The sequence below is a fragment of the Macrobrachium rosenbergii genome, chromosome 16, assembly GCF_040412425.1.
Source record: "Macrobrachium rosenbergii isolate ZJJX-2024 chromosome 16, ASM4041242v1, whole genome shotgun sequence".
NCBI classification, from domain to species: Eukaryota; Metazoa; Arthropoda; class Malacostraca; order Decapoda; family Palaemonidae; genus Macrobrachium; species Macrobrachium rosenbergii.
In genome coordinates this window covers 58,163,497-58,188,018 of record NC_089756.1, presented here as the reverse complement: position 1 = coordinate 58,188,018, position 24,522 = coordinate 58,163,497, and the positions used below count along the sequence as shown (strand labels likewise).

The following is a 24,522-nucleotide window of genomic DNA, read 5'->3' as shown; positions in this document are numbered from 1 at the left end:
TTCTAAAATGCCATAACATGTATTCTGAACTCTCGTTTCTTCATTCGTTACCGTTAAACAATGCCCATCATTCATAATTTTTTAACTAAATAATTCACAACATTATCCAGTGGTCACTTAACTCAGATGGTAGTGTGGGGCACTTAAATCCATACATCATACAGCAGATGGGAGACAGTTTGTCAAACTAAGTTTTCTTTCTCAGATTTTTTTAGTAATAAGGAATTTGCCATTTGCTTGTCCCTCTCGATCTCAATCTTTTTTATAAGGGATAGTTTCTCTCTCTCTCTCTCTCTCTCTCTCTCTCTCTCTCTCTCTCTCTCTCTCTCTCTCTCTCTCTCTCTCTCTCTCTCTCTCTGCCAATGAAAAAGAAAGCAAATGTATAGCAAGTGTAGTTCACACCAGCGTGATGTATTTGTGTACACACGCATGGTATGTGCACATACACAGCAAATACATATACTGTACATATACACACATGCACACAGATGACACTTTGACTCTTTAACTATTGGGCAAGAAGTTATGACACAACTCAGCCAGGCAATTCACGCTGCATACTTTACTTTGTAATCTGTTTAAGTTTTTCAGTTAGCTTGTGTCAACTTCAAAAAAACATTTTTAAAATTAAAATCAACGAAATTGAAAAAACAGCATTTTTTAGATAAATAAACTAAAAAAACTACAATAAGCAATATGCTGTACCAGCTGAAGACAGCATTTCAATGCAATTGAACCAACTGAATGTGTGCAGGACACCAATCAACTCATGAGTGTTGCTGCCTTATTTTTAGGATTATCATTTTCAAGTATCTGCCTATATTTGACCTACAAGTTTATTTTTGTTGGCATTTTGTTAACAAATTTAAGCCCTTAATGAATGTCACTGTCTGAGTTATCCATCAAAGGCAGAAGAGAAGGAGTGAAATGGTAAGAGACTTTCTTTGCTGAGTAGTTTAATCTACACAAGCACATACTTACAGGAATGGTATTAGAATTGGATGACTGGCTATTAGGGCCTCCAGTAGATCTGTTTGTCAGACAGAGAGAGAGAGAGAGAGAGAGAGAGAGAGAGAGAGAGAGAGAGAGAGAGAGAGAGAGAGAGAGAGAGAGAGAGAGAGAGAGATATGGGAATTTTCCTATGCAGTATATACAAACCCAAAATTGTTTATATGGATTACCTTGAGTGTAAGCTGGCTGGATCACTAAAGTTTGGTAACAGGTAAACCCTCTTCCCTACTTACGGGATATGCAACTTACTGAAATGCATGAATAAGATGAGAATTTTACCCCACCCCCCCAAAAAAAAAACTTCTGCAAGCAGTATGCCTGGCAATACTAAGCTACCAAGTACAGCAAAAACTGAATGCCACACACTAGTAAGCTAAAAGAGATTATACCAACATCATCACTTCAGACTCCAAACAATTCACTTCTCTCACTCAGATAGTACAAGTCATGTTCCCACAACTAAAGCCCACCATCATAAAATGTAACTCTTGTACATATTTCGTTGATCCCCATTACCATTACTATTACTATTACAGCAGTAAATGGAATGGAATATAAAATTTAGGCCAAAGGCCCAGTGCTGGGACCTATGAGGTCATTCAACACTGAACAGGATATTGAGAGTAAAAAGGTTTTAAGGATGTAACGTGAAGAAAACCTCACAGTTCCACTATGAAACATTTGTCAAGAAAGGCTGAAAAGTAAGATGGAATAAATAGAATATGAAGAGAAGTACAGTACACAGAATGAAAGGGATTGCAGCTAGGGGCCGAAGGGACACTGCAAAGAATCTTAAGTAATGTCTTAAGTGCACTGCATGAGGTACACTGATGGTACTAACCCCCTACGAAGTATATCATTAAACGAAATAGTAAATAAAATATACAAACTCTTTAAATTTATTTTTTCAGCATAGCCTTTGATGGTATGTATATTAAGATGAATTTCTAATATAATGTAGTGCAAGAGGCTAAGCTATATTATCATCTGAGTAATTACTGATAAAAGATTATATCATAAAACAAATATTGAAAAGCAATAAAACATACAGTACAGATTTACGTATGTACAGTAATTGAAAATAAATTACCCTATAATGCACTGTATTAGAGAACAACAATAGCCTGGTCTTTTTTTATAACCATCAGCTGTTATGTTAAAAACACAGGCAGCCTCAGTACTGTATGTCTGTTTTCATATAATGATGCATAATGTGAATTTTTTCATCATGCAACCTTTTTAGCCTAATTAAAAAGGTCACATTCTACTTGAAGTAAAAATGTATGTGTGTGTGCGTGTGTGTGTGTATAGGGAGATGGAGGTTATGTCTACATTGCACAGAGGGTCTGACACTTAAAAAATCATACTCCTCTGCCAACCTGGTCTCCAAGCTTGGAGGATGAGCTTGAACACTATCCAGCAAAATATGAGCCCTGAGTAGTAGACTGTCCTTCTCAAGGTCATTTTTGGCACTTGGGGCAAACACTTTACAAATCCACTCCAGAAAAGTTGGCCTGGTTACCCAAGCCTTGCTATTAAACTTCCTCATAACATTTAGTTTATTTTTAAACACATTGTGTTGCTTGAATACCTTGGGGTCTCAGAAAGGTAAACTACCAAAGGCTTCATTTTCAAGTCCCCACCAACATTACCACATAACATAGAGTCAACCTGTCCTTCATTGATTGTCCTGGCAATGCCTTTTCTTTTTTGTAATGTAGGTTCTTTTAGGTATTTTCTTTCAGGTGGGGACTGTTTCGTCATATGAAACACTTTTTGGGGAATAAGCCCCTCAGTGTCTATGTAATTCTTAAATTCTTTTACAAATTTCTTGGAAGCATCTTTGCCAGTGCTTTCTGTCTCACCATGCCTAACAAAACTGTGGATTCTGCTTCTCTCATAATTCTCAAACCACCCTCTGCTGGTCTTAAACTCATCTGATGGATCAGTATTGCTTTTTTTTTTTTTTTTTTTTTTTTACAGTCCGACCTCTTAAATCCGTCACTCCATGCTCTGGCAACTCCCATGGTCTGGGATCTTTTAGAATCAGCCACAATTAGTTCTAGAGCGGCTACAAGGGCGGTGCCACAAGTCATTTAAGTTTTTGGATTTTTTTTGGATTTCAGAACTGAAGCTTGCTCCATAAATATACAAACACAGTTTGCTCCATAAATATACAAACACAGTTTATTTCCATCAAAAACTTTCTGTGAAACTACAAAATGCACAACATCCAAAAGAACCATAATTTTTGCATATACTTGTGCATCATGCAACCATTAAAATGTTGTCCAAAAACAAGATTTCATTATATACATTGCGTATAGTGCGAGATGTATTTTTAGTGCATTTACACTATGCTACTAAGGGATTCAGAGCTGATGAAACACGGTTTTTCGGCAACAACTTTTTATCAAGGCATCGGATAAAAGTGAAAGTTGGCAAGTGTATATTTTATAACCCTACCTAATTTTTTGCAAGTATTATTTAGTGCCTAAGTTCAATAGTTTTGATATTTATAGAGTAAAATGAAGTTGCTGATGCCGGAACCGAGAAAATCACAGACAAGGATCCTAAAGCAATTCGTTACATAAATGTAATATAACGTCATGGGGCTCTGCCCATCCACCAGGTAGGCGGTGAATGGATATGCTTACAGTCTAGGCGTCAACAAATTCGATAATGGCAAGCAGGATAAGGAATTGTCCCCGTGGTTGCAAGACTGCATTTGCGCTACAGCTTGCCGCTTTGTACACAAGCCAGGAGACCCATGGCAAGATTTACTTTGGCATGAATAGGTAACTATTTCTGTAGTGGGTAATAGTTACTTGGCCACCCCAGAAGTGTATGCAGGAGCTGTTAGACAATATCCACGAGAGCGTGGATTTGGGAACCAGTCATCATTGACATCGCTAGCGACGATGAGAGTGACGAAGACATTTTGTAAATAAATTATGTATAGTATTAGACATTTTAATTTTACATCTAAAACATATTTATTAAAACACAATGATTATAACAATATGTTCCTCAATCAAACTGATTTCAATATATTTTCCTTTCCGTGTATATCAATATAAATCGTGTTACATTTGATTCATATTAAAGTAGGTAAATAATAACTTGCCCTCAAAATCTTGACTCCTACCATTACCTTTTATTTGCAGTGAGCATACGAGCGCTGTTTAGGGTGCTGTATGATAAAAATAGAAAAATAAAAAACAGCAATGGGTTACATTAACCCTTTAACGCCGACTGGCGTATTTTACATTGACAAAAATTGTCTGTCAGGTGCCGAGTGGACGTAAAATACGTTGACTACAAAAAGTTTTTTTAAATATTCACGGAAAAATACTTACACGCCTAGTTTAAGAAAAATTTTAAATCACGCGCCTTGAGGGATGCTGGGAGTTCACGGGTCACACTGTTGTTTTGTTTACAAGCGTGACCCAGCTGCACATGTGCGAATTTCTTTCTTCTCCCACTAGAAAGCATCAGCGACGCATTGTCAGAGAGCGATTTCTTGACGCGTTCGTGCTTTGTCGAACTTGTGCAAGTGTTAGCGTGTTTGTGACGCAATAAGACGTACGCAGAGATGTCCCAACGTTGTGTGTGTGTATGTATGTATGTGTATGTATAGATATATATATATATATATATATATATATATATATATATATATATATATATATATATATATATATATATATATATATATATATATATATATATATATATATATATATATATATATATATATATATATATATACAGTATATATATATATATTTTTTTTCTCATAAGCAAAAAATCTTACATTCTAGTGATATTCAATCATTTACCTTCATTTCGCAAAAAACGGGAAGTCTCTAGCACAATATTTCGATTTATGGTGAATTTTTGAAAAAAACTTTTTCCTTACATCTGCGCGCGCTAACTCTGCAGAAAATCTCAGAAATTCTTTAGTCACTTTGTCATAATTTTCGCACCGTTTTCTATTAGCCGTTACATAAAGTTTATATATGAAAATGTGCGCAATTTCATGTAGAATACAACATATAATAAGTCATGATTGTAGCTTTTATCAATTTGGAAATATTTTCATATAAATCACAATAAGTGCCAAAATTTCAACCTTCGGTCACCTTTGACTCGACCGAAATGGTAGAAAAATGCAATTGTAAGCTAAAACTCTTACATTCTAGTAATATTCAATCATTTACCTTCATTTTGCAACAAACAAAAAGTCTCTAGCACAATATTTTGATTTATGGTGAATTTTTGAAAAAAACTTTTTCCTTACGTTCGTGCGCGCTAACTCGGCCGAACATCTCAGAAATTCTTTAGTCACGTTGTCGTAAGTTTTGCACTGTGCTCTATTGGCCGTTACATAAAGTTTTTATATCAAAATGTGTGCAATTTCATGTACAATACAACAAAAAATAACTCATGGTTGTAGTTTTTATCAGTTTTGAAATATTTTCATATAAATCACGATAAATAGAAAAAATTCGACCTTTGGTCAACTTTAACTCAACCAAGTGGTTGAAAACTGCAATTGTAAGCTAAAACTCTTACATTCTAGTAATATGCAATCATTTACCTTCATTTTGCAACAAATGGGAAGTCTCTAGCACAATATTTCGATTTATGGTGAATTTTTGAAAAAACTTTTTTTACGTCCATGACGTTCTTAATTCATGCATCATTTTGTGATCATATTTTCTCTGTGTTGCTTTGATTGTTTTACAATTTGTTATATACCAAAAACATCGCAATTTAGTGTATAATAAAAAAAAAACTCATTAGCTTTAACCCTTTTGCTCACAGCGTGATTTGTATACAATTATATATGACATTTTTTTTCGCGGTCATATATTCCAATATTTATATATGATAATGATATTTTTTTCATTTCTGATGGTTGCATATTAAACTTCAGGCAATGACAAAAAAAAAGGAGCCAAAAATGAACTCTTAATCTTAAAAACTAAGCGTGCTGTGATTTTTTGAAAAAAACTTTCTTTCCACTTCAGCACTAACTCTCAAACCCCACTGGCACACGGGAGACACTTTTGTAAATAGACGCTCGGCGTTTAAGGGTTAACTGAAATAAAACAATGGCGTTAACCTTTACACCTCCGATAGTTGAGGGAAAATAGGTATCATTGCTTTTCATTTGAATTCTACTTCTAGTTACTGCTCCTGACTTGCTGCAAATAGGCTGCAAACAGGCTATAGTGATGAAACCTGAGATACAACAAAACGGATTGTCTTTTTGTATTCCCGCCCTGAATAGATGTAGATCTAACAAATGAACTATAGACTGGTTCACTGTGTGGATGAATTACATGCATTGAATTAATTGTAGAGCAGAAACAATACGAACATCAGGAAAATGGAAGAATTCCAAGCTAATGAGTTTGCCCCAACTGCTGTGGAAGTTGTGATGAAACCTCCATAAAATAATAATAATAAAATTATTGAGAATGCTCGCCATCATTGATATCGCTGAAGCCTACGATGGATACTAATATTAATTAGTGAATGTCATCAGCAAATGGGCAGAGCCACAGTGAAGAGACATTTTCCCCACATGTAAACTTCTCTTCACTGTGGCTTCATGACGTCATAGGTTAACATCATTATTGTGTTCAAAACCCTTACCTGCAGTTTTGATGGCTCTGGCATATGAAACACACTTTTACCCTGATAATTACCAGAACTATTGAACTCTTGTACTAAATAATACTTGCAAAAATTAGGTAGGGTCATAAAATATACACTTGCCAACTTTCACCTTTATCCACTGCTCTGATAAAAAGATATTGCCAAAAAACCGTGTTTCATCGTCTCTGAATCCCTTGGTAGGCTTTATATGCCTGTCTCTGTTTCGGTAGATACCACTGATAATGCATATTGTATCCAAGTTAGCTTTTAGTTAACAAAACGGGTATTGACGTAGGAAACATCTATCTTTGGTGGCCCCTGTGAGTCCTCAAAGGAGTTACTCTCTCATGATCCCCCAGGGCTCCATAAGACAGACCAACCAATTACAAAGAATTCTCTTATAGTTGGTCTTGGCCAGAATAGTGCTTGTTGGCACAGTGATTGAATATAAAGGAATCAGGACAGGAGACCTCTATATCCTGTCCTACAATGATTACCTAGGGTCTACGTCACACTTGCACAGATGTGACAACAAGTCAGTGCCATCTTCATTACACACCAGGTCTGTGCAAGATAATGTTCACCCGAGTCCTGTGCCTTTTTGTCAGGGAAAGTAGGAAGGTTTGAGGACTCACAGCAAATACCAAAAACAGGTTTTTCCTATGTCAAAACCTCTTTTTGATAGTATAGCCACTGTTCATCCTCAAAGGAGCATACAAAAGAAATTGACAGGTGACAAAATGGCTTAGGTCCTAATAAATAAATCCCAACAACCCAGATTAATTTTGGTCCGAGGCATAGTCACAGGTTATTAACCATTTTCTTTATTCCAGACACCCATAAGGTTTGGCAACAAACAACAGGGAACAACACAAGAACCAGAATGTATTATTCTTGTGGTTCGAAGGTGGCTTACCTTATTATGGTGGGTCTGGCTGTGGGATTATTGCACCTTCCCCAGCAATATCTCAGCATGACCACCACTCTCATGGCAATAGTGTTTCAGGAATTTTTTTTATTCAAAGTAAAGTCACAGGTATCAACAGTTTCTTTATTCTGGATACCCATTCAGGTCTGGCAATAAAGAACAGGAGACACACAAACCTATAAATGTATTATCCATTGTGGTTCTACAGTGACTTACCTCACTGTGTCAGGTCTGGCTGCAGTATTACTGCACTTTCACCAGTTCAGGAAAAATGTCTATAACAACCACTCCATACACTCACACTTCTTCAAAGGAAACATTTCTGAAGAAAGTTTACAATGCACTCACCTTTTGGATGCCATGTGACTTAACAATGGAGTGAGGGTCTGCCTTTTTACTGAGGGCCACTAAAATAATTCTGAGCCCATGTAGAAAAAGTGGTTTATTTGTTCTAAGATGTAGGAAAAACAGGACCATCTGGAATGTTTGCCATGACATCTAGGTAAACCTTAGTATTTGAACCAGGTATACAGTAATACTTTATATGAAATACTTTAACCCTAAAACGCCTACTGGACGTATCGTAAGTCGACTAAAATTGTCTGTCGGGTGACGAGCAGACGTACCGTACGTCGACTACAAAAAATTTTAACCTTCGGTCAACTCTGACTTGACCAAAATGGTAGAAAAACACAATTGTAAGCTAAAACTCTTACATTCTAGTAATATTAAATCATTTACCTTCATTTTGCAACAAATTGGAAGTCTCTAGCACAATATTTCGATTTATGGTGAATTTTTGAAAAAACTTTTTCCTTACATCAGCGCTGTAACTCAGCCGAAAATTTCAGAAATTCTTTCGTCATTTTGTCGTAATTTTTGCACCATTTTATATTAGCCATTACATAAAGTTTTATATATGAAAATGTGTGCAATTTCATGTAAAATACGACAATAAACAACCCATGGTTGTAGCTTCTAGCAGTTTGGAAATATTTTCATATAAATCATGATAAGTACCAAAATTTCAACCTTCAGTCAACTTTGACTCGACTGAAATGGTAGAAAAACGCAATTGTAAGCTAAAACTCTTACATTCCAGTAATATTCGATCCTTTACCTTCATTTTGCAACAAATTGGAAGTCTCTAGCACAATATTTCGATTTATGGTGAATTTTTGAAAAAACTTTTTCCTTACATCTGCTCGTGGTAACTCTGCCGAACACCTCAGAAATTCTTTTGTCACTTCGTCGTAATGTTTGCACCATTTTATATTAGTCGTTACATGAGGTTTTATATATGAAAATGTGCGCAATTTCATGTAGAATACAACAAAAAATAACTCATGGTTGTAGCTTTTATCAGTTTTGAAATATTTTCGTATAAATCACGATAAGTGCCAAAATTTCAACCTTTGGTCAACTTTGACTCGACCAAAATGGTCGAAAAACGCAATTGTAAGCTGAAACTCTTACATTCTAGTAATATTCACTCATTTACCTTCATTTTGCAACAACTTGGAAGTCTCTAGCACAATATTTCGAATTATGGTGAATATTTGAAAAAAATTTTTTCCTTACGTTCGTGCGGTAACTCGGCCGAACATCTCAGAAATTCTTTTGTCACTTTGTCATAATGTTTGCAACGTTTTATATTAGTCGTTACATAAAATTTTATATATCAAAATGTGCGCGATTTCATGTAGAATACAACAAAAAATAATTCATGGTTGTAGCTTTTATCAGTTTTGAAATATTTTCATATAAATCATGATAAATAGAAAAAATTCGACCTTTGGTCAACTTTAACTCGACCGAAATGGTCGAAAACTGCAATTGTAAGCTAAAACACTTACAGTCTAGTAATATTCAATCAATTACCTTCATTTTGCAACAAACGGGAAGTCTCTAGCACAATATTTCCATTTATGGTGAATTTTTGAAAAAAACTTTTTTTTACGTCTGCGCGTTACGATTTCATACATCATTTTGTGATAATATTTTCTCTGTGTTGCTTTGATCGTTTTACAATTTGTTATATACCAAAATCATTGCAATTTATTATGCAATAACTACGATCACAGCTTTTTGTAAACAAGAAAATTAGGCTATCCCAATTTACCCTTTCGGTATCTTCAAATTATCTATTAATGTTAAAAGGGCATTGTATAATAAGTTTCAATAACAGAATTGTCTAATATTATTGCCTTAATGCTACATCTCTGTGTATTAAACAAGAAAAAACAGCAGCGCAATTACAGCATAGCCTAGCGATCTCCTAACTTCTCGCCTTGCAAGAGGCTTACTGGCTCTGACTTTAAACAAAAATAAGCCTGCTCATTAAAATTTTAAGAAACTAAAACTTTTCAATGGGTTTTAAAACTAAGTTCCAAGTTTGACTTGTGAAAGTGGTCGAATAAAGTGAGTAGTCGAACGCGATTCCGGAGCACATCCTGGGGACTAGTGAACTCTTGGCCAGACCAGGGTGTAATGAAGATGGTGCTAACTTCTTGTTACATATATGCGAGTAAGACGTAGAGCCTAGGTATTTGCTGTAGGACAGGAGATACAGCCCTCCTGTCCTGAGTCCTTTATATTCTATCACTGTGCCACAAGCATTATTCTGGCCAAAATCAACTAGTACAGGCAGTCCCCAGTTAACAGAGGGCTCGGTTAACAGCGATTCGGTTTTATGGCGCTTGTCTAACGACGAAAATCGGCAATTTTCGATGCTGAAAATCGCCGATTTCCACTTATCGGCGCCGATAATTGGGTATTGGTGCTGATACATACCTAACAGAGGTGCTGATAACCGAAAATCGGTGCTTTTCGGCGCCAATAACCCCCCAAAATCGCTGAAAAAGCGCCGAAATTGCCGATTTTCAGTTAGCGGCGATTTTCAGTTATCATCATGCTCTCAGAAACGGAACCCCGCCGATAACCGGGGACTGCCTGTATAAGAGAATTCTTTGTAATTGGCTGGTCTGTCTTATGGAGCCCTGGGGAACCATGAGGGTGTAACTCCTTTGAAGACCCACAGCGGCTACACTATTAAAAATAGGCCTAGAAGCCAAAGTTCATTAGGTTTAAATGCAAATCTTCATACATTAAATCAGGCTTACCAACATTTCTAAGAATTCATCACTATTTTTTCATATAATTATCAAGCACTTACTACTGCATGCAAGACACTGGCATAATTAACAGCAGGTACACTCGGCAAGGAAAGTGAGGATACAGTTTTTTTAATCTTCAGACATATATTGCTAATTAATGCGACATCTGGCAGCTTTAGAAGGGGGAGGAGCTTCAGTCTTAATGTGTTTGCTTTTTGCTTGACCTCCTATAACTTTCAATCATATTCTACGGTTCTGAAATCATTGATACTTAAATGTAGTAGTAAGCTTTACAGTATTCTTTCAAGTTGTAATTTGCAGCGACAGTTCTGAGCAAAATAAACATTTTTCAACATAACCTACCAACTAACCTTACACAAATGAATTTATGACACCACAATGAACGGAATGCTTGCGTAATCGGAAACGCGATCTTCCATAATGAAATCAAGAGTTAAATTTGGGCAATGTCCAACGAAAAACATGGGGAACAATAAAGGAACGAATGCAATGTTATGATGTGTGAGAGAGAGAGAGAGAGAGAGAGAGAGAGAGAGAGAGAGAGAGAGAGAGAGAGAGAGAGAGAGAGAGAGAGAGAGAGAGAGAGAGAGTTGCTGTTATGTAAGCCTAGGCCTAAATGTAGAGCTACTCAGACAGAAGTCTTAAAATGGCTGTTGATAAGGTCTGTGGTAATGGTGCCGCCCCTATTCAAATCAATAATTACGTGAGAAAGTTGTGTAAAACACTAGTGAAATATCAGTTGTTTGGGTACTGTGTTAAAACACCTGCTACTGTAAATGTTAAACCTTGGTTAACTTGTAGACTTAATGTTAATATCTGTAAGCTAGGCGCAAAGAAACATCAATGTAATACCCATGAACTGAAACAGTCATTTCTTTCTATAATAAATTCATTACCACGGACTAACTGTGTTTATATATATTGTGATGGCTCTGTTAGTGGAGTTAGAGTGGGGTGTGGCATTGTAATTCGGGAATACTTCCTTGATGGAATTAGTGTTGATGAAATTATTTCGAAGAGAGTAGAGGATAACTGTTCAAGTACTACTGCTGAACTAATTGCTATGTATGAAGGGTTGAATGCAGTAGTTGATAAGAGGAAGGATATATATGTTTTCAGTGACAGCCAAGGTGCTTTATATTCATTAAACAGCAGTGTATGTGCTAACCAAGACGTGGTTATGCAATGCAGAGATATTGTGAGTAAAGTGCAAACACATGGTAATTCAACTTTTTCTTTTGGATACCATCTCACACTGGTATTAGACTCAATGAACTAGCCGATTCATTGGCTAAAGAGGCCACAAATAAGGCTGCCATTGATATAGAGAATGACATCAGTATTTCGCGAATTAAGAAAAGGATGATTTTCAAAAGGAACGAGTGGGAGACTGAAAATATTCGTAACATCATTGAAAATGGCAGTGAAAGTCTAGAACATTATTTGTATGTACTGGAAAATACGAATGTCACATATGGGAAAGCATTATCAAAGGTTGATACAATGACTATGAGACTTAGACTTGGTTATAGATATGTATGGGAGTATACTCAGGTAATGGGATACCATGCAGATTATGTAATGAACCATCTTCTCATTCTTTGCACCACTACATGATGGAATGCTATGAGCTGTCTGAGTTCAGGAGTAGGCTTGCTGAAACTGTTACTGAACAGGTGTGTTATATAATAAACAATGATAAGGTAAAGAAAATTTTGAAGAAGTTCGAAACCTTTAATATTTATGTATGATTTGATTTAATTCTAGTGTTCCATATATATGTGAACTTTGGCTGCTTATGTAACTGCTGTAAAGTTTAGTCTGGGGCATGTTAGCAAGCTAGCTTGCTCCATTTGATGTAATTTTGCGTCAATAAATGTTTTGAATTTGAATTTTGAATTTGATTTCATTATTTTTTTTTCCATTTAGAGATTGAGCGATACTATACAGGCAGTCCCCGGTTTACGACGGGGGTTCCGTTTTTACGCCGCGTCGTAAACCGAAAATCGTCGTAAACCGAAAAACCGTTGAAAATCGTCAAAAATCCTAAGAAAATCTTACTTTTAATGCTTTGGGTGTATAGAAAAGACGTAAACTACATTTTCATTGAGTTTTTCATCAAAAAACCTCCAAATTTTGATTATTCTGCCGTTTTGGAGCCATATTTCTTCCGTCGGATCGGCATACGAAGCGTCAGTAACCCTGGAACATGCATCGTAAACTGGGAAATAATTTCTGATGAATATGTTTGAAAAGCGTCGTAACCTCGGAACGTCATAAGCCGGACCCGCTGCAAACCGGGGACTGCCTGTACTTGTATAGTACGTTTTAGCAATGGAGAGAGAGAGAGAGAGAGAGAGAGTTGCTGTTGTGTAAGCCTAGGCCTATATGTAGAGCTACTCATTTTATTATTTTTTTCTTTTAGAGAGTGAGCGACACTATATTTGTATAGTATGTTTTAGCAATGGAGAGAGAGAGAGAGAGAGAGAGAGAGAGAGAGAGAGAGAAACTATGGCAACATCAAAGAAACATCCAGTTACTTGTTTTTCGGTACTCCGCACATCATAGAAACAGCCCTTGCAGATTTAAATAGATTTGGTCAACCTACCTAGCTGTCACATCATTTACTGCCATTAATTCCAGCTGACCTTTAACACCGTGAAATATAAATATGAATGTGTAAAAATTAAATAAATTATCATTACCTCGCATGATGATGCAATAATAAGCCTGATCATAACGGAAAAAACGAGTAAATATTGCCGTTCTGATAAACAGTACTACACCGAGATATCCATACACTATCTTTTAGATCTCTATGGACGAAGTCATCTGAAAATTCTGATTACTTCGGACATCCATGGTGGTTTTAAGTATCTGAACGTTTTTGTTTTTGCAGATTTAATATATATGATATAATTTGCATTGTATTTTCATATTCTAGAGTAAATTTACCGAGATTATGTGTTTTCTGTAAGAAAAAAATTAAAAATTCGATGAACGAAATCTAATGAAAACTATCCTCACTTTTCTTGCCGAGTGTACACTTGGCAGGAAAAGTGAAGATACAGTTTTCTATAGATTTCGTTCATCGAATTTTAATATGAAAATACAATGCAAATATGAAAATACAATGCAAATTATATCATATATGTTAAATCTGCAAAACAAAAACGTTCAGATACTTAAAAACACCATGCATGTCCGAAGTAATCAGAATTTCTCAGATGACTTCGTCAGAGAGATCTAAAAGATTGTGTGTGGATATCTCGTGTAGTACTGTTTATCAGAACGGCAATATTTACTCGTTTTCCATTATGAACAGGCTTATTATTGCATCATCATATGAGGTAATGATAATTTCTTTAATTTTTACAGATTCATATTTGTATTTCACGGTGTTAAAGGTCAGCTGGAATTAATGGCAGTAAATATTGTGACAGCTCGGGCAGGTTGGCCCAATCTATTTAAATCCGCAAAAGCGTTCTCTATGATGTGCGGAGTACCACGATAACTTCAGCGGGAAAACACAAGTAACTGGATGTTTCTTAATGTTGCCATAGTCTCTCTCTCTCTCTCTCTCCATTGCTAAAACATACTATACAAATACAGTATGGCTGAATCTCTAAAAGAAAAAAATAATGAAATGAGTAGCTCTACATATAGGCCTAGGCTTACACAACAGCAACTCTCTCTCTCTCTCTCTCACCATAACATTGCATTCGTTCCTTTATTGTTCACCAAGTTTTCCGTTGGACATAGCTCAAATTTAACTCTTGATTTCATTAAGGAAGATCGCATTTCTGATTATGCAAGCATTCTGTTCATTGTGGTGTCATAAATTCATATGTGCAAGGTTACTTCGTAGGTTATGTGGAAAAATGTTTATTTTGCTCAGAACTGTCGCTGCAAATTACAACTTGAACGAATACTGTGAAGCTTACTACTGCATTTAAGTATCAATGATTTCAGAACCCTAGAATATGATTGAAAGTTATAGGACGTCAAGCAAAAAACAAACACATTAAGACTGAAGCTCCTCCCCTTTCTAAAGTTGCCAATGTCTCATTATTTAGCAATATATGTCCGAAGATTTAAAAAAAACTGTATCCTCACTTTTCTTGCCGAGTGTACATTCTTACATAAACAATCGAATCCAGAAACTTCCATCTGGCAATGTCAGTTACTGGAACTAACACGTTTTATTAAGGGTTGCGTTACAGTTGTCGACTTGTTAAAAATGTTCTAATTTTCAATGGTGAATTCCATAAATAAAAATAAAAATAAATCTTTATTCATTCTTCACTCAATGGAGATGAAAGTTTTAAGAAAGTATGGCACTTAAATTAGAGTTGTAGCTGTGGCCAAAAAAAGTTTTAGAAGAGCCAAAAGCAACATCCGATGCTAGCAAAATCACACATTTACTTCATTTAATTTGCTGCATTTATAAACAAAGTAAGTTGCATTTTTAAACTCTACTTTGATATTTACATAAAAAACAAATCTCTGAAATGCATTTCATTTAGCAATTATTGGTTGTGATCATGTCGGTAAAACGCAATCAGCTGATCATTTTAATAATGTAAACATTATGGTGTGTGATTGCTATGTTCATAAATTATAATACAATGAGACAATAATGCATGAAGTTTTAGTAAAATTATCATTATTCTCAATAAAACTGTACTATTTGACTTTTGCAAAAGGATGTCTGCCAGTGTAACAACCTAACCAGGAGCCACTCTTCTCTCCCTCTCTCTCACACACACTCATACAGGGTTAAAAAAAACAAACGCAGCAGATTTTTAGGTTTTTGCAGAAAACAAAAAGCCAGAAAAGTTTGAAGTGCCGAAAAACAATGAAGGGCGCCAGATCAGAATTTGACAATGTTCTTATACTGAGGTTTAAGCTCCACCGTAGCAAAGGTGCAAGCATTTCCAGAGAGATGCTTATGAAGCAGGCCAGAATTTTCCTAAGGAACTAAACCTAACAAATGACAATGATTATTTCATGAGCTTTGTTCTACTTCTGAGAACACACCACTATATGTGAGCTGGCAAGGCTGTTTACATAAGGAGTTTTTTTAGGGGTGATTTCTGTCACTGGGGATTTTCTGTGGTCTGGCAGTGGCCTGGTCCCAAGGGTGCCAGTTTTAAGAAGTCAGACTACTCATTTGTCATTTAACTGCCTCGCTTTCTCATAAATTATGGCCTGTGAAACACTATCACCTAATAACTGTGTCATTTATCCAAGCCAGCAGCAATTTTTCCACCTCCTCTTACTATTTTTGATCTTTGTACTGTCACTCCTTTCTCAGCATCAACTGCTTTGAAAGATCCTATTTTTGTTTTCATGTGTAGGCCATGGACTTGGCCATAGCAAATTGCATGGCAGTATGTCATGCATACACTATTTTCATGTTTCACTTTGATCTCTTTTTTTTATTTTTTTGATTTAGTAACATTGTTGGTTTTCTTTAAACCCATCTTCACTTCCTTGTTAGGAGTAAAGAACAAAAATCACAAAAATTCCACTAAGTCTGAAGTGAGTGACATCTTTTGTAAAACGCAGACTCGGTGGTCACAAAATGTTTTTTTCTCTGTATCCCAGCTTTTGTTTACAATGCTTAAGCATTCTAGCTTGCTGTTTGAAATCCCCCAAATTTCTGATCATGAACCAATTTATTCATGATTTAAAGCAACCATACACCAAGGTTTAACAGTTCTTCATTCTTGTGACTGCCGATACTAACAACAGTCTTCAACACTAAGGCTTAATATGCAATATGTTGAGTCCTGTGTAAGTAACACTACAAAACTCAATAGACACAAGATCATCTCATCATTATTATCACCAAGAAAGTCTTGAAGGAGAGAATGAGAGGGGTTACCATCCATCAGCAGGCCATACTTCACAGGTGCTACCGATAGCAAAAAGACAAGTGTGACCTCTATGTCTGAAGATGCCCTGAGGGTTCATACAGTGCCTGGGTGAGACTAGCAAGACTGCTCAAAGCTCTTTAACAGCATGGAGACCTGAACTGAGGCAGAGAGGTTCATGCCCTTAAGCTGGAAGACCTAGGAAAGGGTTAAGAAGTAGGTGCATACTGCAGAGGCAGAGTGAAACTTGTCTCAGCAGAGGTATAGTGAACAAGAACTTTGCATCTACTGTATAATGGGTTCAAACTGAGATACATCCCTCTCCTGATGTCACCAACCACCGAAGATGACCCACTGTGGCTGATAGACATCTGCTGTAAACTTTCACACGATACCTAGCATCTTCCTCACAACTCTGCAAGAAAAACCTCTCTCACAGGAAATGCTGGATAAGTCTGTATCAATGAAGTGCAAGCAACGCCACAACCTGATGGTACCTTAGCAAACGTGGTTTCCAAAGCAGTGAGGGCCACAAACTTAGTGCATCAATGAGGAAGGTCAGCAGATTGGGATGCCAGCCTAAGGATGATTACTCAATGTATCAAGCCGAATGAGGTAAAGGTGTACTTGCTGTGGTCCCAGAGGTGTTGGAAGTTATCTTCAACCCCAAACAGCCTTACTACCACACCATATAAATGCAAGACCACTCCATCCCCATGACCTACCTCTGGAGATTGAGCTGGTCTGACATACATTCCACTGGCCCTGGATGCAGCTGACTGACAGCTTAATGGTGTGGCAAACCACCCAGTCATGCACCTGCTTTGCCAACCTGCTGAAGGAGAGGGAGACTGTCCCCCTACTTGTGGACATATGCCACCACAGTTGTGCTGTCACTCAACAACAACACCAAGTGACCCACTAACTGATCCTAGAATGCTTGCAGGGCCAAAAGTTCACTGCCCACTCTGAGAAAAATGTACAAAATGTGGGGTTTCCATCTTGAATGGAGTTTGACAAACAAAATCATTCTGTGGTGAGAGGTCCATGACCTGTATCCAGCCCCCAGTTGCATTTTCCACCTTGATACAATGACTATAAAGCTTCATGTATAGTCGTCTATGATTACTAGCATTTCTTTCTCCTGCATTGTCTGCACCTCTTCAGACAGCATGGGAGATTTGGACAATCCTGCAAAATATGGAATGCCTTAAAAGGTATTCTGTAACCATCCTGGAGAACAAAGACTATTCAAGAGCTCTGCGCCATAACTGCCACATTACACAATGATGAGACAAGCATCCCCAACTCATTGCAGCAAGAGGAAAATTGCCAACTTCAACATCAGTACTCCATCTCCCTTCCCTTGCCTTTCTGCCAGACTGAGGTCTGGAGGTAAAGACCAAAAGGGTTGAGAAGATTCCTGGCTCATTCCTTGAGAAGAAGAGACACTGGATACTGAGGAGTAGCACTGATTGCCAAAGTGCTTTTCCTACTCAGCCTGCAAGGGTTCCACAGGCAAGGGACCTTCGACTCCAGCAGAATCAAAGACAGAAAGAGAATGACCTTCCACCGAAACAGAGAGAGATGATGTGGCAACCCAACCCTTTGCTTACAATGACGACTGTGACGAATGTCTAGAGTAAGCTCTAAACAGAGCCAAGAGTTTGATGACAATAAAGGTGGACCACATTCAAAATCTTCAAGCTTTGAGCTGGACACTAAAACAGCCAGGTCGGTCTTGCTGACCAATCATGGTGAGCAGGATCGTGTACTGCCCTTCCTATGTGGAACAAAACCAAGCAGTGCATGGGCCAGGTTGACTCCTGGGTGTGCATGTCCAGATATGGACCTGGGTTGGTCCTAAACACAAGAGTGCAGCTATGCCCACATTGTTCTGGGGACCAGTCAAGAGTATGTTTCATGACAAGCCAAGCTCACTCCAAAAACCTGGTATTGTCAATAGTCAGGAGAAGTGAGGACTCTTCCCTTTGTGCTTCCAGAGAAGCAAAAATACAGAAGAATCAGCTCTGAAGCAAAAATACAGAAGATTCAGCTCTTTCTCCTCTTACTAGAAGACCATGCATGTGGAGGCATTCTGAGTTATGTACTAGTCACTGGACATGAGCAAACTTGTGTACTGGTGATCAATTAAGAGAGAACTTGAGAGCTGATCCACCTATAATACCCATTAGCTTGCCACTGCAAGTTAATGGGACTGCTGTAACTCTTAAACAGAGTAATGGCCACAACAAGACTACTTAGCTATATTCTTAAGCTTCTCCTAATGTGGATATAGGGGAGGAAGATGAATCTGATGTGGACGATCAGGAGAGCAAAGCTCCGTGGCATTTTGTTGACCCCTTATGACCAGGGATGGACAGGAGTAGGGGCTGCTGAAGCAGCCACAGTAGCAGCAAGCATGGTCTTTGTCATAAAGGTGGCTGCTAAAGCAGTAACCCCTCCCAGAATGCCCGAGGAAGGGTTTGCCTTCACCAGCTCTTTCATCTCCAGACGATGCCTTGGAGTCATCATTGCCAAAGCAGAAGTGTGAACCAAAGTGGAGATGGGGTCACATGAACCTGCATCACACCAACTTTAGTTCCAGCCAGAGAGAGTCCGAGAGGACTGCCATCCAGTCTGCATGTACTCTCCTAATGGTGTATTGCCTTCATAAAACACTAACCGCACCCTCCTCAATTTCCTCCACCTTGACCTATACTTCTTCCACTAAGTGGAACACCATGAGAGAGAATCAACACAATTCAGAGACAGTATGCACACCTGATCTCTGCATAAAGAACAGTAAACAGCAGAATTAACAATTACAGAGGGCATGAACACTGTACACACACATTCACACTCGGTATCTATGCTGATAATTCTTAAGAGAACGAGAGTCATCAGGCATCATCACTTCTACAACTATCATAAAGTCTGTGATCAAAAGGAAATAATCCAAAGTCATCAACCATCCACACCAAAAAATATTTAGGTAAACTTCAACAACAGTCATGGTAAAGAATAATGCAAAGCGTCTGTTCAACAAAAGAAAAAGTAATGTTACTTGAGTGAGTGGGTGGTTCTCCCACCTCTCCACTAACTTTACACTGGCTAAAGGGGCATTCTCTGTCAGATCAACCAGTGCTTAACACCCTCATCTCTCAGATTTTGCTGAAATTTGGTTTATAGGGAAATCATAGGCCCTGAATCCATTTCTGAAATTTTTAGACCAATCCGACAAATAGTTCAAAAGATATGACCTCGGGAAATTTGAGGTCATGTATGAGGCCACATATTTTCACCGACCCATAACTTGGTTAATAATGATCAAAATGTATATGTATTTAAAATCAGAAAGAGCCAAGGAATTCAAATATATAGGTTTTAAAACTCTAGGTTGAAAAATAAAAGTTATACAAAAAACAAAATTTGAGGTCACAATTTGACTTCCAGGGTATCAAATGAGAATTTTTTTATAGATGTAAAAAATGAAGGAAAGGACATTAGCTACTACAATCAGCAAAAAAAGTTTGTGTATGTAAGTATTTTTCATGAAACTAACCTCTAAGTGAACACCATATTCATAAGTAGGGCTTCAGTTCTACCTATTTTTCCACACAAGTTCATATTTTGACATACAGATTTTTTTAGATATAAAACCAAAGACAGGGTTCTTAGCTATGAGGAACAATCATAAAAATGTTTGGTAATTTTGGTACGTTTTATGTAACTAACTTACAACTGAACAAAACAATAAAAAATCATTGTTGGTACTTTTCATGTCACTTAAGTAAACACCAAATTTATAAATTGCTTATATATTCCAGGAATTGTAATATCTTAGTCCTTAGATATAAATTTGAGCAAACACCAAGAATATAAGAAATAAAACTTATATTACTGCTAATCTGCACTGGACATAATAGTTATAACAAAGAACAACACCTACTTTATGGATTCATGTGCTAGCCAACACAAGTTTTGCATTTGCAATGCTTTCATCAATTTCTTTTTTTTGAAAAATGTACTGAATTCTGCTGCCTCCTCTTAGGCTAGGACAACTCATTACAGTTAATATATGATGTCCTGGCACAGCACATGAATCCTTGTTTGATGGATAGTAATATGCACTCGCTCCTGATGACCCAGAAGGGTGTAGAAAATTTACTGTGCAATCATCAAACTCTTCACAGTATTCCTCCATAATTCCATACCAAACTTCCTTGTTGTAAATGCATCCAACATACTCTCCTGGTTTGATACACTTTGGGTTACCAAGTATTGTAGGTTCACCAGAAATGTGACCTTTCCTTATTCTTTTCTTTTCTCCAATGCCACTTGAGATGGGATACACCATCAGCTCTTCCTTGTCCAGGGGAACAAATCTGTGATATTTCTGAGTTCCAGGAATGGCCCTACTTTCCTTAAATCGATGGTCCAACTTCTTTTCTGCCTCTTTCAATTCTGCTGTAGTAACATAGAAAAATTTGATCTTCTTGCTTAAGTTTTCTTCACAAAACTGAAACATGTGTTCTGGTGTAAGAATTTGCCTCTCAGTAGTTCTCTGCAAACTGGCACGAGCAGTAGCTCTTTTTAGTGTCCCTCCAATCCCATCACAGGCATTTTTTCCATGGGATGTAGCAAAGAAATACCACTCACAAGCCAGACCAAAATCCTCTTCATGGTAACAGAGGTTTGTGAAATTATCTGTTCTTATATTGGCCAGCACATCCATCTGAGAAATAGTGCACCTTCTTGATTTGTGGGCATCTGAATTTAACATAAGTCATAAGCTTCATTATGAATGTGTAAACCATTACAAGTGTTGTGTTTTAGTGATACAGATAAGAAACACAAACTAAAATGGCTAAGTTCCTAGTCTAAAGATGATCTGTATAGATGACAAAAGGGTGAACTGTACATTGTGAATTGTCCCAGTGAAAACCTTGGGCAGCATCCTGGACAATAAAAGAATAATTCTCAGAGAAATCCCCTACTACAACTACCTCATTCTCAGGTGGTAATGTTCCTTCAACTGCTTATAGTACTGGGACTGTTGCTGAGCAGCAAAGTGATGGCGAACCAACCGACAGATTTTCATGCTTAGGGATGATAAGTATTCATGAAGTGGTTCCACCTTATCAACCATTGTACAATGGTCAACAGTCACCCACTGCTTGTAAATTACTTCATTTGGAACTGATTTCACGCTGTCAAGCAACTCGAGAAAATTCAGGACACCCTCTTCCCCTGGGCAATCATTGCAAAGTTGCATCATGCAGGTCTCTCTCTGTGTGCTGCACACACTGTAATCCAGAAGATCCTTGTAAGAAAGACCTCTTTCTCCTATTGCAGCTAGCTGTAATTTTGGATTTTGATGATAAGTGCAGACAGACAGAATGAGTCCCACCACTACCAGCAAGCACACAATATGATGGCCATAATTTTGCAAATGTGGAAAATCCAACTTTCGGATTCTTTTCGTAATTTTTGTATAGTTCAAAAATCTCTCTAAATTTCCAAGGATCAATCGCTTTTGCACGTTTGTTGGACCTTCAGCACTGACAACTTTAATGCAATCCTTTTGTCCAGGACACATACAACTAACATCATCTGACTCATAGAATCTTCTAACTATATCTTTGTTCTCTTCAGTTATCACTTTTCCTTTGCTCATTGTTGGAACTTTTGGAAGGATTCCATGTTCTGATTTCAGTAAATGGCTTTTCTTTACCATGTATATTGTAGTTTGAAAGAAGCTAGCTGTTTTATCAATTGTGGATCGTGAGAGTGTCAATATTTGTAGTTTGCGATTGTGACATTTGCTCTCCATGAATGACTGTTTCAATTCATTCATTAATTTGTTCATATATTTTTCAAATTGAGTTTCAGGTTCTGCACTATTATTTTCCTTATCGAGAATTTCAACACCATAACTGAGTTCCAGACTCTTTTTCAGGGATTTCTGAGCAGATAATGGCTTACCACGAGCCTTTTGCTTTTTCTGGCTTGATGACAGCCCTTCTGAAAACAACAGAAAGAGAGACTTCACACACTTGAATATATCTAAAGAACTGGATGTAGCTCAGCTTGCATTTTGTGTCAACTCGATAGTAATATTAAAGATTTAACATTTCGAAGCAAAAGCTTGCAAATTATATATGTTGTACTGTATATACAGTAGCTACCATAAAGTTAATATAAATGTTCATATAGTAGTTCAAACAGATATAGGCTAGCATTAAATATGTTATACTGTTAATTTAGTACTTACTTTTTGTAATTGGTGTTTGGTCTAGGAGTGCAAGAACTGGTTCAAGTCAGGTTGAAGGATTTTCCGCTATGAGGTATTCACTGTCATTTTTCACATCTTTAATTGGAGAAATGTTACTCAAATCACTGTCAATAGTACATGATTCACTTGAATCTTGATCAGACTTGTTTTCAGTGGTACTAAGTATAGTGGGGTTTTTCATTATAATTTTCCAACAGTTCACACACAACAATGAGTCTTTTTTCAGTCTACCATCACATTTTTCAGCAAGTGTATCTGTCACTTTTCTAAGACTGATTGTTATGCATTTTTTGTGTTTTTTAATTGGGTCCTGGCAGTGTTTCAAATGTTGGACCATTGTGATATAATCTGTAAAGATATGAATACAGGAATATCAATCAGATAACATAAATTTTTAGAAAATATAGCTATGTACACTTGATGTTTTGAGCCTTGATAGTCTCTGATCCTCAGAGCACCATACCCACCAGCCACCCAGTTATATGGCTGCAACTGTATTAACCTGTGGACAAAGATGCTGAAATTAGACAAGTAGCAACTTGTTTTAACAGGTTGTTTAACAACACTGTTGATTGTTTCTCATAGCTAAGAACCCTGTCTTTGGTTTTATATCTATAAAAAAATCTGTATGTCAAAATATGAGCTTAAGTGTGAAAAAATAGGTAGTTCACTGACACCCAACTTATGAATATGGTGTTCGCTTATAGGTTAGTTTTATGAAAAATACTTGCATACACACACCTTTTTTGCTGATTCTAATAGCTAATGCCCTTTACTTCATTTTTTACATCTATAAAAAAAATTCTCATTTGATACCCCGGAAGTCAAACTGTGACCTCAAATTTTGTTTTTTGTATAACTTTTTTATTTTCAACCTAGTTTTAAAACCTGTTTATTTGAATTCCTTGGCTCTTTCTGATTCTATATATATATATATATATATGGAACCTCGGTCTCCGACCGTTTCGACAAAATCAGATTCCGACACGAAATGCCGAGTAAACTTTGCGCCGGTTCCCGAACAACAAACCGAATCCGACCCGGCGCGATCCGACCCGTCGGCCGAAACATAGGATGTTTGTAAACAAAAGTGTGTTTCAATGCCGCCGCTAGTTGGCGTTGTTGGTTTCCCACGCACATTTAAAAGCACTTACAGTAGACTCTGAATGGAATTTACCATAAATTAATACAATCAATGTACACAATTTTATGTAATTACAGTAGTATATCCACCAGGACGGCGCTGGTTTGTTTACATAGCTAATGCGATGCCCGGCGTAACCAAGACGTTTTCTTAATTTTTATAACAGACTCTATCTTATTTTTAATAATTAATTTAATGTAATGACCAGGCTTTTTTTCATTGTATTTATCATTAACAACAGTTTTTGTGCGTACCCGTTACAGTACATTCTGGAGTGCATATGGGCTGCCTAGCCTAGCAAATGCTCTGGGTTCTACCACTGGTAGGCCAATTTTTTTGTTATGCATTTAAAACTGTAAGAAGACTTCTAATAAGTTAAGTTATTTAACTTGAACTTATTTAATTGTAATGTTTTAGTGTTTTGTATAAAAAGACAAGGTTGGAGTAGTGACTGG

General features: G+C 37.0%; 1 protein-coding gene across 18 annotated transcripts in view; it reads right to left on the bottom strand.

Moving 5' to 3' along the window:
• The window catches only part of mri (mrityu), a 483,153-nt gene that overhangs the window by 51,130 nt on the left and 407,501 nt on the right, over positions 1 to 24,522 (bottom strand). Inside the window, exons 11-12 of one of the 18 annotated variants that reach the window (XR_010855758.1) lie at positions 22,903 to 23,425; positions 16,173 to 22,652 (exon numbers count right to left, since the gene is read on the bottom strand). The exons of 15 other annotated variants lie outside the window; for them this stretch is intronic. Coding sequence is in view for 2 of the 3 variants with exons in the window: in XM_067119176.1 (XP_066975277.1) it covers positions 23,245 to 23,271 (27 nt within the window). In the remaining variant the exon portion in view is untranslated. Of the gene's footprint in view, positions 1 to 16,172; positions 23,426 to 24,522 lie in introns of those variants that run through there. 2 more of the 18 variants (XM_067119176.1, XM_067119177.1) reach the window with 2 other exon arrangements.